The 14,298-nt window shown below is 46.7% G+C and overlaps 1 protein-coding gene and 1 long non-coding RNA gene across 3 annotated transcripts in view; one reads left to right on the top strand and one right to left on the bottom strand.

Moving 5' to 3' along the window:
* SLC4A7 (solute carrier family 4 member 7) overlaps positions 1-14,298 on the bottom strand; it is a 441,084-nt gene that overhangs the window by 16,517 nt on the left and 410,269 nt on the right. For both annotated transcript variants that reach the window (XM_078663959.1, XM_078663958.1), the window contains one exon: positions 11,325-11,432. In XM_078663959.1, coding sequence (XP_078520085.1) covers positions 11,325-11,432 — 108 coding nt within the window. The remainder of the gene's footprint in view (positions 1-11,324; positions 11,433-14,298) is intronic.
* The window catches only part of LOC144784879 (uncharacterized), a 334,923-nt gene that overhangs the window by 102,490 nt on the left and 218,135 nt on the right, over positions 1-14,298 (top strand). The gene's annotated exons all lie outside the window — the stretch shown is intronic.

The following is a 14,298-nucleotide window of genomic DNA, read 5'->3' as shown; positions in this document are numbered from 1 at the left end:
GGATCCGTCTTGAAGAGTGTGGAAAAAGGTAAACTGATGCTGGTGTGCCAGGGTGGCAATACATGGCTCCATTGACACTGTGCTTGCACTACTTTTGCCACAGAGATGGCGCCAGCAACACCAACCAGCAGTAAAGAGCAATGGCAAAAGTGTTCTGATCCAGTCTCGGACATACAGATATTAAAAAGGTAAGGAATCAGCAAGTAGAAGTATCCATCAGAAAATGCTGGTAAAGTATAAGAATTGCTCACTATTTATTGATTAAACGCAACTGTACGAATTGGCAGTCAAACAAGAAATTTGTAGAATCTGAGAAGTGTGGGTGGAACAATTACGCAGCTCAATACATCTAAATAGGGGAAGACAGATGGCATGGGTGCTGCATTTGAGACCAGAATACAGGAAGGTGCTATCTCAGACATGCATTAAATCAAGAAGAATAAAACATTTAGGAAACACCAACTTTACACCAAAACAATGGGGGTGGGGAGCTGGGTGGACGACATGGAATAATCATAAACATCAAGGCAACATTAACTACAACACAATGTACACATCCCTCAAAAATACCACTAATGCCTAAAACACCTTAGTTCATGGGAAGGCCAAACTCACTTTGTATGTATGGTCTTAGACCCAAGTACTGCGTGGGAAGAAGTCATTATCGTCTAGCCTGTACCAGAACAGGAGTTAGTTAGTGGGACACAAGGATGTTATTGTTATCAAACTGCTGTGAAGACGTATGGGACAAACAAGAAGCATACATAAATATGGCTGAAAAAGAACATGCTTTACATTGCAATCACAGCAGCCTACCTGTACAGAAAAAACTATTTTCTTACAAAACTAATTAAGACACAATTCTCTTCTCTCTCGTGATACACACAAAAAAAAAAAAAAAAATTCAGAAAAGGTTACTTACCCCATGGAAAGGATTCTTCATTATGTGCATCTTCCACAAATTCTGATTTTTTTAAGCTTACTTACATCAAGAAGCATCCTAAAAACACTCAGACCCTTTACTATATAGGTTCTTCTCTGGGAAAAAGTATCGGTCCATTTAAAATTTAGAGTTCCAACATACAGAATCTAAAGAAAGTTCACTTTCAGGAACTGGTTTCAATTAGTGCTTTAAAGTAAGTTTTGAAGCACACACCATATCCTAAAAACAAAAATCATGATTAAGCGGGTCACTTACTAATCTTACAAATTATGCACCTTTGATACTATAACTATGGACACTCAAATGACATTTAATGAAAACAATGTATGGTTAGGCGACAACGCAATGAACATATTCTAAGCCCCGTTAATGGCTCGACTTGGCACTCATATCAGTCAAAAGATGGTCTCAAGACTGAGATTCTTGCCGTTAATCCCTTAGCTGTTGATGCTTCCTTCACATTACCTCTCCCCACCCTCCCACCACTAGGTTGAGTGCTTTTTATGGCAATTCCTGCTCAAGCCTCAGGTCCCCCCCACCCCCCGCTCACATAAGGTACCCATGCCAAATACGAATCTTGCTGCGGATTCCAAAGTTACACAGGGTTTGCAGAATCCACAAAAAGAAAGGTCCTGAAACGCAATGTGGAGACATATCAAATTTCGGCGAAAAAATTTACCCCATTCTAATGGTAGGTAGAAGCCGTATTTCGACCAGGGCTTGGTCGCTGCTCAGGGAAGCCCACTAAACACAGCCATCTCCAAAAACAAAACTCAAAGGAGTATAGGGTGGTGCGAGTTGTGTGGGTACTACGTTTCGTTACATAGGTTGCCCTGCAAACTTGTGTGGGAGAAGATTTGTTAGTCTCTGTGATACACAAAATTCCTACCACCCACTGATCCAACACATCTTCGGTGGTGTAAGGTCGTAGTAGCACAAGTGGCACTGCCCCGGATCCGGGGGGGGGAGGGGGAGGGGGGGGGGGTGGTTCGGATTAACAAGTTAATTACCTTTGGTAACAATGCATCTGTAAGAGACATATGAGTTATAGATTCCTTACCTTAAAATTACCCCCAGGCGTCAGACTGGATCCGGAAAAAATGTCTTCAGCAGTACCCCTGCGAGTCGATAGGAGGCATTTGTAAATCCGCATCCATCGTCGTGGTCGCAGGGATGACATCGCAGTGCCTACTAATACGCCGCCCCCGTACGCGCCGTCAGTTCTGACACAACTTTCCACACCAGAAGTGCAGAGTCATGAAAGGCACTGACCACTGGTGCACCACTATAGGGCCCTGCAAGGGAGTCTCTATCCCTAGAAGTCAGTTGGCAGAGCGGGGAGGATGGGTGGGGCGGTAATGAATCTATAACTAATATAGGTCTCTTAGAGATACATCGTTACCGAAGGTAAGTAACTTGTTCATCTGAAAGAGACTATTAGTTATAGATTCCTTTACTTAGAATAGACACCAGCAATACCAGAAATGGAGGAGGGACTGCAAACCAAATTCACACCAGAAAGCCCTGGAGGACCGAACAGGAAAAGTAGCCATCCCTCTGGACTTAACTATCCAGGCAGTAATGTCTGGTGAACGTGTGCATAGAAGCCCAAGTGGCTGCCTGGCAGATGTCAATGAGTGGGACTCCAAGTAACAAAGCAGTGGTTGCTGCCCTAGCTCTAGTGGAATGAGCCTGCAGCCCAACTGGAGGTTCCTTTTTAGCTAAAGCGTAACAAATCTTTATACAAAGGAAGACCCACTGAGCGATGGTACACTTTTGCACAGCCCGACCTTTCTTGGCACCCACATAGCCAACGAAGAGTTAATCGTCCACCCGGAAATCCTTTGTGCGCTCAAGGTAGAAAGACAGCGCACGTTTCGGGTCCAGATGGTGGAGTCTCTCCTCCTCCTTGGAAAGGTGCATAGGCGGGAAAAAGGAGGGCAGAGTAATAGTCTGTCCGATGTGAAAAGGAGTGACAACTTTAGGTAGGAACGAGGGCCTCGCTCAAAGCACAACTTTGTCTGGATACACCGAGAAGAAAGGAGGCTTAGAATAAAGCCTGAAGCTCACTCACTCTGCTAGCAGAGGTGATGGTAACAAGATAGTCTTCCGAGTGAGTAGCCTAAGAGGACAGTTGTAAAGAGGCTTGAAGGGAGCAAACATAAGGTAAGTCAAAAACAAGGTTCAAGTCCCACTGAGGCATTATGAAAGGATATGGAGGAAAGAGATGAATAATGCCTTTAAAGAACCTACTTACAATAGGGGACTCTAACAAAGAGGGATGATCTGGAAGCAGAAATGGCTGCCTGGTAGCCTTTAAGAGTGCCCAGAGCAGAGCCCTGCTGGGCCAAAGAGAAAAGGAACAAAATAACCTCAGAAAGAGGGGCAGAAAGGGGATCCACAGGCTTTGGTGTGCACCATGCCACTAACTTGTTCCACCGACAGGCGTATAGTCTTAGTGGAGGGACGCCTGGCAGCCAAGATGACATTACAAACTTCGGGAGGTAGGTCAAAAGCTATTAACCCCTTCCACGCTCATGACGAGCTGGGCTCGTCATGCAGTAGCCTGCTCACACGCTCATGACGAGCCCAGCTCGTCATGAATAATGGGTTTTTGAAAATCCCAGCGCATGGTTGTAAATCTGCGAGCATCGATGCGGTTAACAGTCGCCGCTCAATCTTGAGGTTCCGTGAATCCTGAACCCGTTTCATAAAGGTCATGGTTTCGTTACGAATTTGATATTAGCGAACCGTAACTAGTTAGTGCGGCAAGTATGAGTGTTTTCATCACGTTAGACCGATGGATTCACTACGTATTTAGGGATTTCGTTCCGAACCCGTGGGTTCCATTTTGTGTATGGCAGTCATTTTGTGGTTGCCCTCACATAGGCCGATGACTGTGGCTGAACTAGTCTTTTTAAGGACATGTACACCTTAGCTCCAGTTCGTGCTGACTCCCGTTTGACCTGAGGGAACTGACCCTGTTGCCTGAAGCGGACCTTGTTAAACCAGTTCCTGCCCTTTAGCTGATCAAGATTAAGGATCAGAGCACAGGAGATCGTAAAGTTTTATTGCACACAAATATGCTTTATCCTACTCACACCCGTTTCTGCTCCTTTCTTTATGGTCTATTTATGATTGGGTTGTGGCCTTTTTTATTATGGGTTTGTTCGACCTGTCTAAAGAAGAATGTTGTGTTTGACCGATGATTGATCATGGGCTGGCCAACTGAAAAGTGGGTTTTTCCATCATGCGATACCTCTGGTGTGGATACATGTGATTGGACAGTTTGTAAATGTTAGGTATTTGTCTGGAATGTGATTTTTGGCATAAAAAGGGACGACTTGCTGTGTAAAATTGAGCAGTCTCCTGAGAACTCATACCGTGATGATTTCTAGGACTTCTGTTACTGGCTGCAGCCAATAAATTTGATCTTTGACGCCACCAAGAAGTTTCCGTGTCTCTGTATTCTAAGACAGGTGGAACCCGAAGACTTTGGGCGTGCCCCTGGCGCCGCTGGGTATTAAATAACCTGGTTCTTCAATCTCAACACAAACAGGTGGAGGCTGGACAGGATAGGGTGGAGGACAGTCTGCTGCTGCTGCGACAGAAGATCCTCCTGAAGGGGCAGTCTGATCGGAGGATGGATAGCCATGCTAAGGAGCTCAGGGTACCAGACTCTTCGTTCCCAGTCCGGTGCCACAAGAATGACTTGGGCCCGGTCGCACGTGATCTTCAGCACTCAGGGCAGAAGTGGTACAGGCAGAAAGGCGTAAAGGAGGCCGCAACTCCACTTGCGACAAAAAACATTGCAGAGTGAGTGCTGCCTTGGAAATTGTTGCCATTGCGTGTTCTCTTCGGTGGCGAACAGATCTAACCAAGGCTCTCCCCAAGGCTGAGAGAGACCTTGCACCACCTCTGAGTAAAGACGTAATTTGTGATCCACCAGGCACTGACGGCTGAGTTTGCCCACCCTGGCGTTCAGAGAAACTGCCAGATTTTGAACCACCAGGGTCATGCCCTGATTTGCCAGCTATGTCCAAAGGCGAAGAACCTCTTGACAAAGGGTCCACGACCCCATCCTGCCCCGTTTGTTGCAGTACCACATGGCGGTGGTGTTGTCTGAACATCGGCACTGCCTTCCCCTTGAGGGAGGGAAGGAATGCCTTTACCACCAAGGGAATCACCCAGAGCTCCAACAGGTTGATAAGGAGCCCGGACTCCACAGGAGACCAGAATCCTCCGAATCCCACCTCTCCCAGGTGGCCGTCCTATCCCAGGAGTGATGCATCAGTCACCACTGTGAGGTCTGGTTGGGGAAGGGAGATCGATCTGCCTCTGACCCAATCCTGGTTTGTTAACCACCACTGCAGTTGTTGCGCAATTCTCTCCTAGATCTGGACTTAGTCAGAAAAATTCCCCTGATGCTGCGCCCACTGGAACTTCAAGTCCCACTGCAGAGCCTGCATATGCCACCTGGCATGATCCATCAGCAGGACGCATGAGGCCCAGCAGCCTCAGGGTCATTCTCACCAAAATCGGGGATAGAGGATGAAACATCAGTATCATAGCCCAAATATCCCAGACTTGCTGCTCGGGAGGATAGGCCCGAAACTGCACGGTGTCCAGAACAGCTCCAATGAAAGGGAGTCAGGTGTGACTTCGGCACTTTGATAGTGAACCCCAGCGAATGCAGGAGATCTGCCGTAGTCTGGAGGTGGGAGACGACAGCCTAGGGCGAGCCCGCCTTCAACAGTCATCAAGATAGGGTAAGACTGGAACCCCTGATCTGCGCATACCACTACAATCACTTTCGTGAACACCCGAGGGGCACTGGTAAGACCGAAGTGGAGCATGGTGAACTGATAATTCTCGTGGCCTACCGTTAACCATAGGTAAGTCTGTGGGCTGGCAGGACGGGGATGTGGAAATAAGTGTCCTGCAAGTCCAACGCCACCATCCAGTCTCCACGGTCGAGGGCAGATCAGACCTGAGCCAAGGTTAGCATTTTGAACTTCTCCTTCCGGATGAGGCGGTTGAGGGCCCTGAGGTCTAGGATAGGACACAGGCCTTTGTCCAACTTGGGCACGAGAAAGTAGTGGGAATAGCAATCACCACCAACTTCTGGTGCTGGGACCCTCTTGATAGCTCCCTTGGACAAGAGAGCTGAGACTTCCTGGCCGAGAAGCACCAAATGATCCTCCGAAATGAGACTGAAAGACCGTGGCATGGAGGGAAGGGTAGTCTTGAAGGGAAGGGAGTAGCCCCTTCGGACTATCTGCAAAACCCACCTGTCTGACGTGATGGATTACCAGTGGGGGAGGTGATGGCGAATCCTGCCACCCACTGGCCGCTGATGGGTCTTCAAGGTCAGACTAGGAGGGTTTGGAGGCTGCTGCAGGGGAGGAGGCAGGGGGTATTGGGAGTTCTGGAGTGCCCGCTGGCTCCCAGAGCTGCGTTGCTGGGTCCCACGTTTGAAGCCACGCAGAAGTTTGGCAGCTTGCGTGAACCGGTGGCTGGAATGGGTCAGATGTGGTGGGGTGCCCCTTCCGTAGCGAATTGTGAATTTTTGCTGCTTCTCTCCCATCTGCCACAGCTTAGGAGAAAATGGCCCGGCCTCCTCCGGACACGGAGGCAGCACCTGCGCAACTGTATCCCAGATGGTAGGGGAGTATAGGCCCAACAGACTAGCGGTGTACACAGATGGCAGTGCAAAGCTGGAGGAAGAGAACAAGTGCTTCCCAAGATGATCCAGCTTCTTGGGTTCCCTATCCAGGGGTGCAGAAGCGAATGAGCCTTTGGAAGAAGAAGCATGAACCACTAAGCTCTTGGGGGGAGGGGGGAGTGTTGGGAGAGGAAAATGGGGTCACCCGGAACCGGCGAGCAATCATCCGTTCCACAGGAGCCCCTGTGCTGGGCTAAGACCAAGTGCCCAAAAGGATGTCCATGAGGGCTTCACTGAAGGGCAAGAGGGGTTCAGAGGAAGCTGCTGCCGGTTGCAGCCCTTTCGTCAGGAGATTAGTCCTGACTGCCACTATAGAGGGCTCCAGGGCCCAGGCCAGCATAGGACGCTCCCTCCTCCGTGGCCACAGTAGGGGGAGAAAGCATGCCAAGGTCTGGGGAGGTGTCCAGACCACAGGTGTCACCCAATTCCTCTCTCCGGTCCGGCTCTTCCTGCTGGTCTGCCAAAGGGTCCAGCAACCCCTCCCAGTCCTCATCACCACCCTCAGGGCCATGGAAAACACCTGGGATAAACAAGGGAACAAAAGTACCATCCAGTGCCGGATTCGACGACGGTCCGATTCAGAGTCTACCTCGGGGATGGGGACGGCGTCGGGCATGGCCAGGGGAGTCTGTCGGGATCGGCGTCAGGGAAGGTCGACTAGCTACGATCTGGATCCACGGTGGCCCTTCAGAGCAGCCGGCATCTTAGGCCCAGGGCCCTCAACCAACTACGCAGGGCCCAAATATATGATGGAGGGCTACTTAGAACATATGAAGATGGGCAGAGGACACCCTGGCTCCCGGAAACAGAGGGAGGCGCGGAGTCATTCCTGAGTTAGGCGCCGGATATGGAGCCTTAGAGCGACGACACTCCAGATCCCGTGTCACGTCAGTCAACCGACAGGGAGAAGTCAAAGAGCGGCGGTGCTTCTTCACCTTCTTGGGGTTCAACTCACCCAAAGAGTGCGAAGACTTGGATGAGGTGTGGTAGCTCTGCGATTGGTTGAGACCTTACCCTTGAGCAGGAGTGGCACGTAGCCGACTGCCAGCCCTCCAAAAGCATTCGGGACCAATCCTGCATAGACTTTAGATGCATGGCCCGACAGTCGGAGCACGACTTCGGGTCGTGGTCACGCTCTAGCCACCAGAGGCACATGAGGTGTGGGTCCATTACGGGCATTAGCCTGTGACAGGAGTCGGAAGGGTTGAAGCAGGTCCGACTATGGGACATCCCTCGCACACCAGGAGTCGAAGACTCGAAAAAAAGAAGTCGACAAAAGCCGAAAAAAGTTTAGTCAAAAAGTGATGAAGGGTCAAGCTCTCTCCTGATCTGCACTAGGCTGGCACGGAAAAAGAAAGAACTGACGTCAGCGCGCAGAGGCAACGTCTAAGTAGGCACCACAACGTCATCCCGGAGACTACGACGGACGCAGAGTCGACCGACGCCACCTCCCTTCGAAGACTGAGTAGCATGAAGCCGACCCAGTCGCAGGTTTAGACGAACAAGTCCAAGAACACAGAGTCTTGCATTGCTTTAGCTGACTGATGGGGAGAAGTCAAAGCATGCTTCAACTTATTGTGTTTAAGCTTCTTATCTGACCGACTCAGACTTCGAGTAGGAGGATGAAGACTTGCGGCTCCCGGAGCGGTGCCTGGGCCTTTCTCTCGACCGAGACCTTCAGGGTGAACTGTGCAGTGGCGAACACTGGGCCGCAAAGAGCTTTAGGGACTGCTTCATCAAAGCTTTCAGAGCCATGACCTGAAAGTCCGAGCACAACTGAGTGCTAATCGCGCTCCAGGCACCAAAGCCAAACTAGGTGTGGATCTGTGACCAAAATGGCATGGTGACAGAAGTTGCACGGCTTCAATCCAGAAGTCTTCTTGGACATCTGACACCAAAAAATGTTCATCAAAGCGTCGAAAAAAGCCTGTCAAAAAGTGACAGAGGGCAGCTCTCTTCATAGATCTATGCTAACTGGTGTGCAAAGAAAAGAACGGACGTCCGTGCGCGGAGGTGTGCATATACAGGTGAGGCAGACGTCACAACGGCGGAGACGATGCCTTCACTTGGAGCTGACCGACGTCACCAAATGTCACGCAAGGGTATTACTCAAAGAAAATCTTCCAATCCAGGCAGATGCCTTGGAAATTCTAAGGTAAGGAATCTACAGCTAGATGTCTTTCAGATATACTTTTTTCAGTTAATCTGTTCAGGTGCTATATTAAGAACTTTTATGACGCACACCAACTTCATCTCAAGCAACCCCTGAGCTCAGCATATGGCAATGCCTAGGAAGAACATGAACCGGGTGGCTCCTTTGCTAAGCTCTGTGTGCATACTTTCCAGCAACAGTACCTGCTGATCAGGGCCTTTGGTCATAAACATTTGGTACTGGACAGAGAGTGTGGCTTTTGACTTGCATCGCTGAATCCTTAGAAAATGAATAATTTGGTATCCCAATAAAGGTTTCTCTCCCAATGAATAAGCTGTACACAACTTTCCAGAATCAAACTTAAGCAGGTATATTTTGTTTCTGAAAGAGATGAAGTTAAAGAAATCATTTTTGTTTGCTTTGTATGTCTGCACTCAGCAGTGATGGTACTAAAGGAAACTGGCAAGCAAGGCTCAAGCAGAGCAAGCACGCCGCTTGGCACAGTAAATTGCAGAGCTTCAGTCACAAGTAGGGCAAGGGTTTGAGCTAGGGCAATAGGGTAGAGCAGCACTAATGCTGTCTAAACCGGTTTCCTCTGAAACAAGTATTATATTGCCCTATGGCAGTATGCACACACTGCAAAACCTAAAGTGGAATTATCAGGGAAAGGTATGGTCCACCTAACTGTAGATCGGTCTCAGCCTACCTAGAGTCTGGTACATCCAGAAAAGGAGCAATTATTCCAGGTCAGTGAAACTGGTTTGCAAACTTTGGATATATCCAAGGCCACTCTCAATCTCGGTCAGTCTCTCTCGGTTGGTTCCGGTCTCTCAAACGTCTAACTGAAAATAGAATTATTTTTTTACAGCTAAAGGGAAAATGGAGGAATCGCAATTATGGACCCGCTACCACTCCCCCCACACCCCCTTTCAAAAATAAATCTATCCTATTCCCATGACCAATATTCATGACACTTGTCAGTGTGTGAGGGAGGGTGAAGGTGTGAGCATGTCTAAAAAACCCTACCTCATAAAAGTAAAGAACAGGGCGGTTGCGAAGTTATGACTCCCCCTTCCAAACAAAAGCCCTCCATCATAGCCATTTTGAAACCCAAAGATCCATGTGGAGTTCAGAGTTCTAGGCTTCTGACATTTTTATTTAAATTCTGGGTCAGCTTGCCCGGCTCACGAGTGATTGTAAGATTCACCCCAATAAAAATGGCTACATTTACATCTTGATAGATTTTGATTCGTGCGATACATTAAAAGGGTGTACATATTAGCAGATTACTTTAAGCAAATTGAAACAATAAGTTATGTAATTTTAAGAAATTACTTGAACCTTTCAATTGCTGACTGTGCAAAAAAGTGCAGCACTTCGTAATCAGACTGCTGAGGTGGTTCTCATATCCCGCAATTTTAGTTGGAGTTTTTAAGAACTAGGTTAATTTTTCAAACACTTATGCTGTATCTGGTTTGAAAAACAAATGTAATATAGTTTTTTACTTTTTATATTCGTATATTGGTGTATACCAGCCTGAAGTTTTTGTTTGAGCTTTGTGAAATACAATTGGAATTTCAAAATCTTTGGCAGGGGACCGACTACGGGGCTTTGGCAATTCTTTGCCCCTCTTGAGGGATCTCCATGGACAGGGCAAAAAAAAAAATAGGAAAATATATTTGTGTAACGTTTTCAGATTTGTCATACGGAGACAACGTTACTAGCAATAAAAAAATGATGTGCATTTTTCCTTTCACAAAGGGGCATGGATTCCCTTCTCTTGTGCGCTTAAACTCAATTTAAAATGCAGTCCGAGCTTCAGATTAGGCCGAGACAACATTTTCGTAAATATAGAGTAATCTCGTTAATTTCACTCAACCCTTGTTAGGCGAGATTATGGCATTAAGCCACGTAGCCTATGTGCCATTTGTGAAAACAGAAATGAACACAAACTCACAAGAACATCGCTAACTACCAAAACACAAGTGGCTGTTTGCAGAGCCTCTGTTTTTTTCACTTTGTTTTTTACTGTGAACTGCACTGACAAGGCTGCATTTCACACTATGATATAGCACAAATTGTCAGTTTGCACTTTGTTTATTAAGGATAATTTGAGGAATTTTGAATAATTATGTAAAACAAATTCAACTCACCCCTACTTCAGATGCATTTGCCTAAATAATGGTCGTTTTTCGACACTGTCTGCATACAGCATTTCTCTGGAAGACATTCATCCCATTCCTTTTGTCAACCAGTCACATGGTTCAATGTGTCCCATTTCATTGAAGCATCCTATACTTCTTTGTAAAGAGCACAACATTTCACTACAAGCACAGGGCGAGTTGCAAAATCCTACAAACATACAATTACTGTAGAAGACAACATTTAATGCTGCCCTACATGACAAACAGTTAATGTCATACTTTGTAGCCATCCAAAAGCAAAGCCACTTGTTTCTTCTCTATTAGGGATGCTTGGTAAAATAAACACAATTGGATAGCTACCTCAGACTAGCTTTGGTTAGTTTGACATTGTCGGTGTTCATGGCAAGAGCTTTCCACTGTGCAGTTTTGGCCATTTCATCGGATATGTTGACGATGGACGGGTCAAGGCTAAAGAATACAAAGATATTTTTGGTTAGTAAAGAATACCTTCATTCTTGTCAACTGTCACGTATTTTAGTTCCCAGACCAGCATTATCCCAAACCGAAATAATGATAGAAAAAAGAAATTATTCAACAATGATGGGACATAAACACACAAATCGAAATATGTACATTTTTCATGCTGAGCTCGTGGTCTCTAAGATTTTATTTTTTTAGGTCTAGCCTAAAGACAGCTTTAGCCGTCTTTTACAGCCACTTATTTGAAAAGATACATAAAATATTGAATATGCTACTTACCAGTATGCATCTGTTCTTGGCATGTAGGGCTGCTGACATTCATATCTATTGCATAGATTGCCGCCTAGTGTTGGGTCCGGATGATTGCACATTGTTGTCCTGGAAGAGTCTAAGTATCACGAGATAGGTGGCTCCTCTCCTGGACTACAGTGCGCATGGGCATCAACTCCATCCCCAGATTGTTTTTAGCCATTGTGGCAAAGATGGAGTGTAACACCGTGAGTGATGACCATGCTAAGAGTAAGTGTAAGTGCTGCAGCCGCTACAGGGGCCGGGGAGGAGGGCGGGCGATATGAATGTCAGCAGCCCTACATGCCAAGAACAGATGCATACTGGTAAGTAGCATATTCGGTTCGAGGCATGTGGGTTGCTGAATTCATATCTATTGCATAGAATACATAGCAGTCCCTCCATTAGCGGCGGCCGCCTGTGCCAGCTGCAGCAGTTTGATAGTGTTTTTAGAACAGCCTGCCCTACAGCTGCCTGCTGTTTGGAGTGCACATCTACACAGTAGTGTTTTGTAAATGTGTGTGGTGTAGACCATGTGGCTGCTCTACAAATGTCTTCTAAGGGAATATTTCCAAGGAAAGCCATGGAGGCCCCCAACTTGCGGGTGGAGTGTGCCCTTGGGGGGATTGTTAAGGTGCGCTTTGCTTTTTGATAGCAAATTTGAATACATTTAACGAACCACCTGGCTATACCTGCCTTGGAAATGGGGTTGCCTTTGTGTTGTGCTGAAAAGGCAACAAAGAGCTGTTTCGTCTTCCTAAAATCTTTGGTCCAGGGGTGGGGAATTCATATCGCCCGGCACATGTTGATTTCTGTCAGGGGCAAGAAGATTTAATGTCTATTTTGTCCGACGGACAACTAGACATTAAATCAAAGTAAACTGCGATTTCCCTGCTCTGCCCCAACCCCGCAGCTATCATCTCGGTGAGGGGCGGGTAGTGTTCTGTCAGACGCAGCTTCTCTTCCACTACTAGTTGCAGCTTCTGTGCGCACGCATCTCTTGTGTATTAGGAGTGCACACAAGAACAATGGTCTGCCTATGGCTGCTCCACAAGTCTGTCATATGATTTACTAATGTCATAGCATGCGTGATGGCACAGGATGCCGAATACAGAACGTAAAATTTATTTGCCTTGTTGGGTTGGTAGGATTCTAAAAACACGTTTTTGTGTTTTCCTAGCTGCTAATGTCTGCGTGGCTAGTTCTGAAAAGTGGACACTTTTGCTCTGCAAGCACACAAAGTAGGGGAAGAGGCGGTAGAAAGAGAATGAAACCGGGATGAGCAAAGAGAGGGGTCTTTAAGAGCGTGGTGTCTGCATTTTTGGTTGGTTTAGTAATTGCCAATTATACAAGAATGAACTCCATATCAAAGTTATTTTAACTTGTTTTAGGTTAAAATAAGAACGCAATATAAAATGGGCTGAGGCACGGTAAATACTTTCTTCCATCTGTTTGGTGGTCCGTTTTCTCTTTCCTTTGGGCAGTTGTCCAAACAAATCGAAAGTGTGGTGAATATTGCTCATGTAGGAGAGTAACTTTGTATTTAAAATATTTAACTACTGGTGCGCCCTGAACCAGTCCTGCGTGGGTAGGGCTGGAGAGGGCTGTCTCTGGCATGCGGGGTCCCATTTGGCTCAGATTCTCTCCTGTACTGGCCATGGCGGCACTGCGAGGGTTGGAGCAGTCGGCCGAGGCTGTGCTAAAGAGGGCAGTGGAGTTGGATGGTGCTTTAAGATCCAAGAGACCCTGATGGCCGCCAGGACGGGATAGACCTTGTCATTTAGGTGCTGAAAGGTGATCTTGTGTTCGGGAGAGAAGCTGCCACATTTTCAGTGTGCTTAGGCATTACAATTTCATATTTTCAGGGTACTTAAATTTGACGTTGTGTTATTTTATGTGTGAAATTTAAGAATTGTCCTGCCCCGACCCTTAACATGGCAAAGTATTTTTTAAGATTTAAGAGTTATGCATTTGGCTCTTTTAGCGACACACTTAGCCCAGCATTTTGAAGGCCTTTTATTTGAGGTTGTGATCTTAGCTGACGATTTTTTATTGCATATGTGTGACAGTTCCGTGGATTCAGTGTACATTCTTCTGTCAAATGTTGGACACCTCGAGTGACATTTTATTGTGAGTAAACCGAATAATGAATATGTGAAGAAATGCATATCAGAAACTACCCCTTTTGAGCAATGAGAACTGCCACATAACCCCTGAATTGGACAATCGACATACTTCAGAGTCAATACATGTAGTTTTCCCAACAGTAATACTGTCTCCATTTTTCCCAATGCTCTGTGGACAATAAACCACAAAGCAAGCAGTGAGACCTTTCCCTACAATCCTACCAAATTAGGTGGAATTTTCTTCCTACGTTTACTCTGGACCCAGATTTTGTTTTATCTTTGATATAAATAAATATTTGGCCATGTCCATGATGAGAATGGGCTGTAGAAAGAGTTGTGAATACTCCCAAATGCATTCTTTCGTGGGTGTGCATAAACTTCCCAGGGCATACCGACCCTGAAATACCCTCCTGAAACACCCTCTTTTCAGAAAATATTTA

The sequence above is a fragment of the Lissotriton helveticus genome, chromosome 10 (genome assembly GCF_964261635.1).
Source record: "Lissotriton helveticus chromosome 10, aLisHel1.1, whole genome shotgun sequence".
NCBI lineage: Eukaryota > Metazoa > Chordata > Amphibia > Caudata > Salamandridae > Lissotriton > Lissotriton helveticus.
The sequence above is the reverse complement of the archived record's forward strand: the minus strand, read 5'-3'. Positions and strand labels throughout refer to the sequence as shown.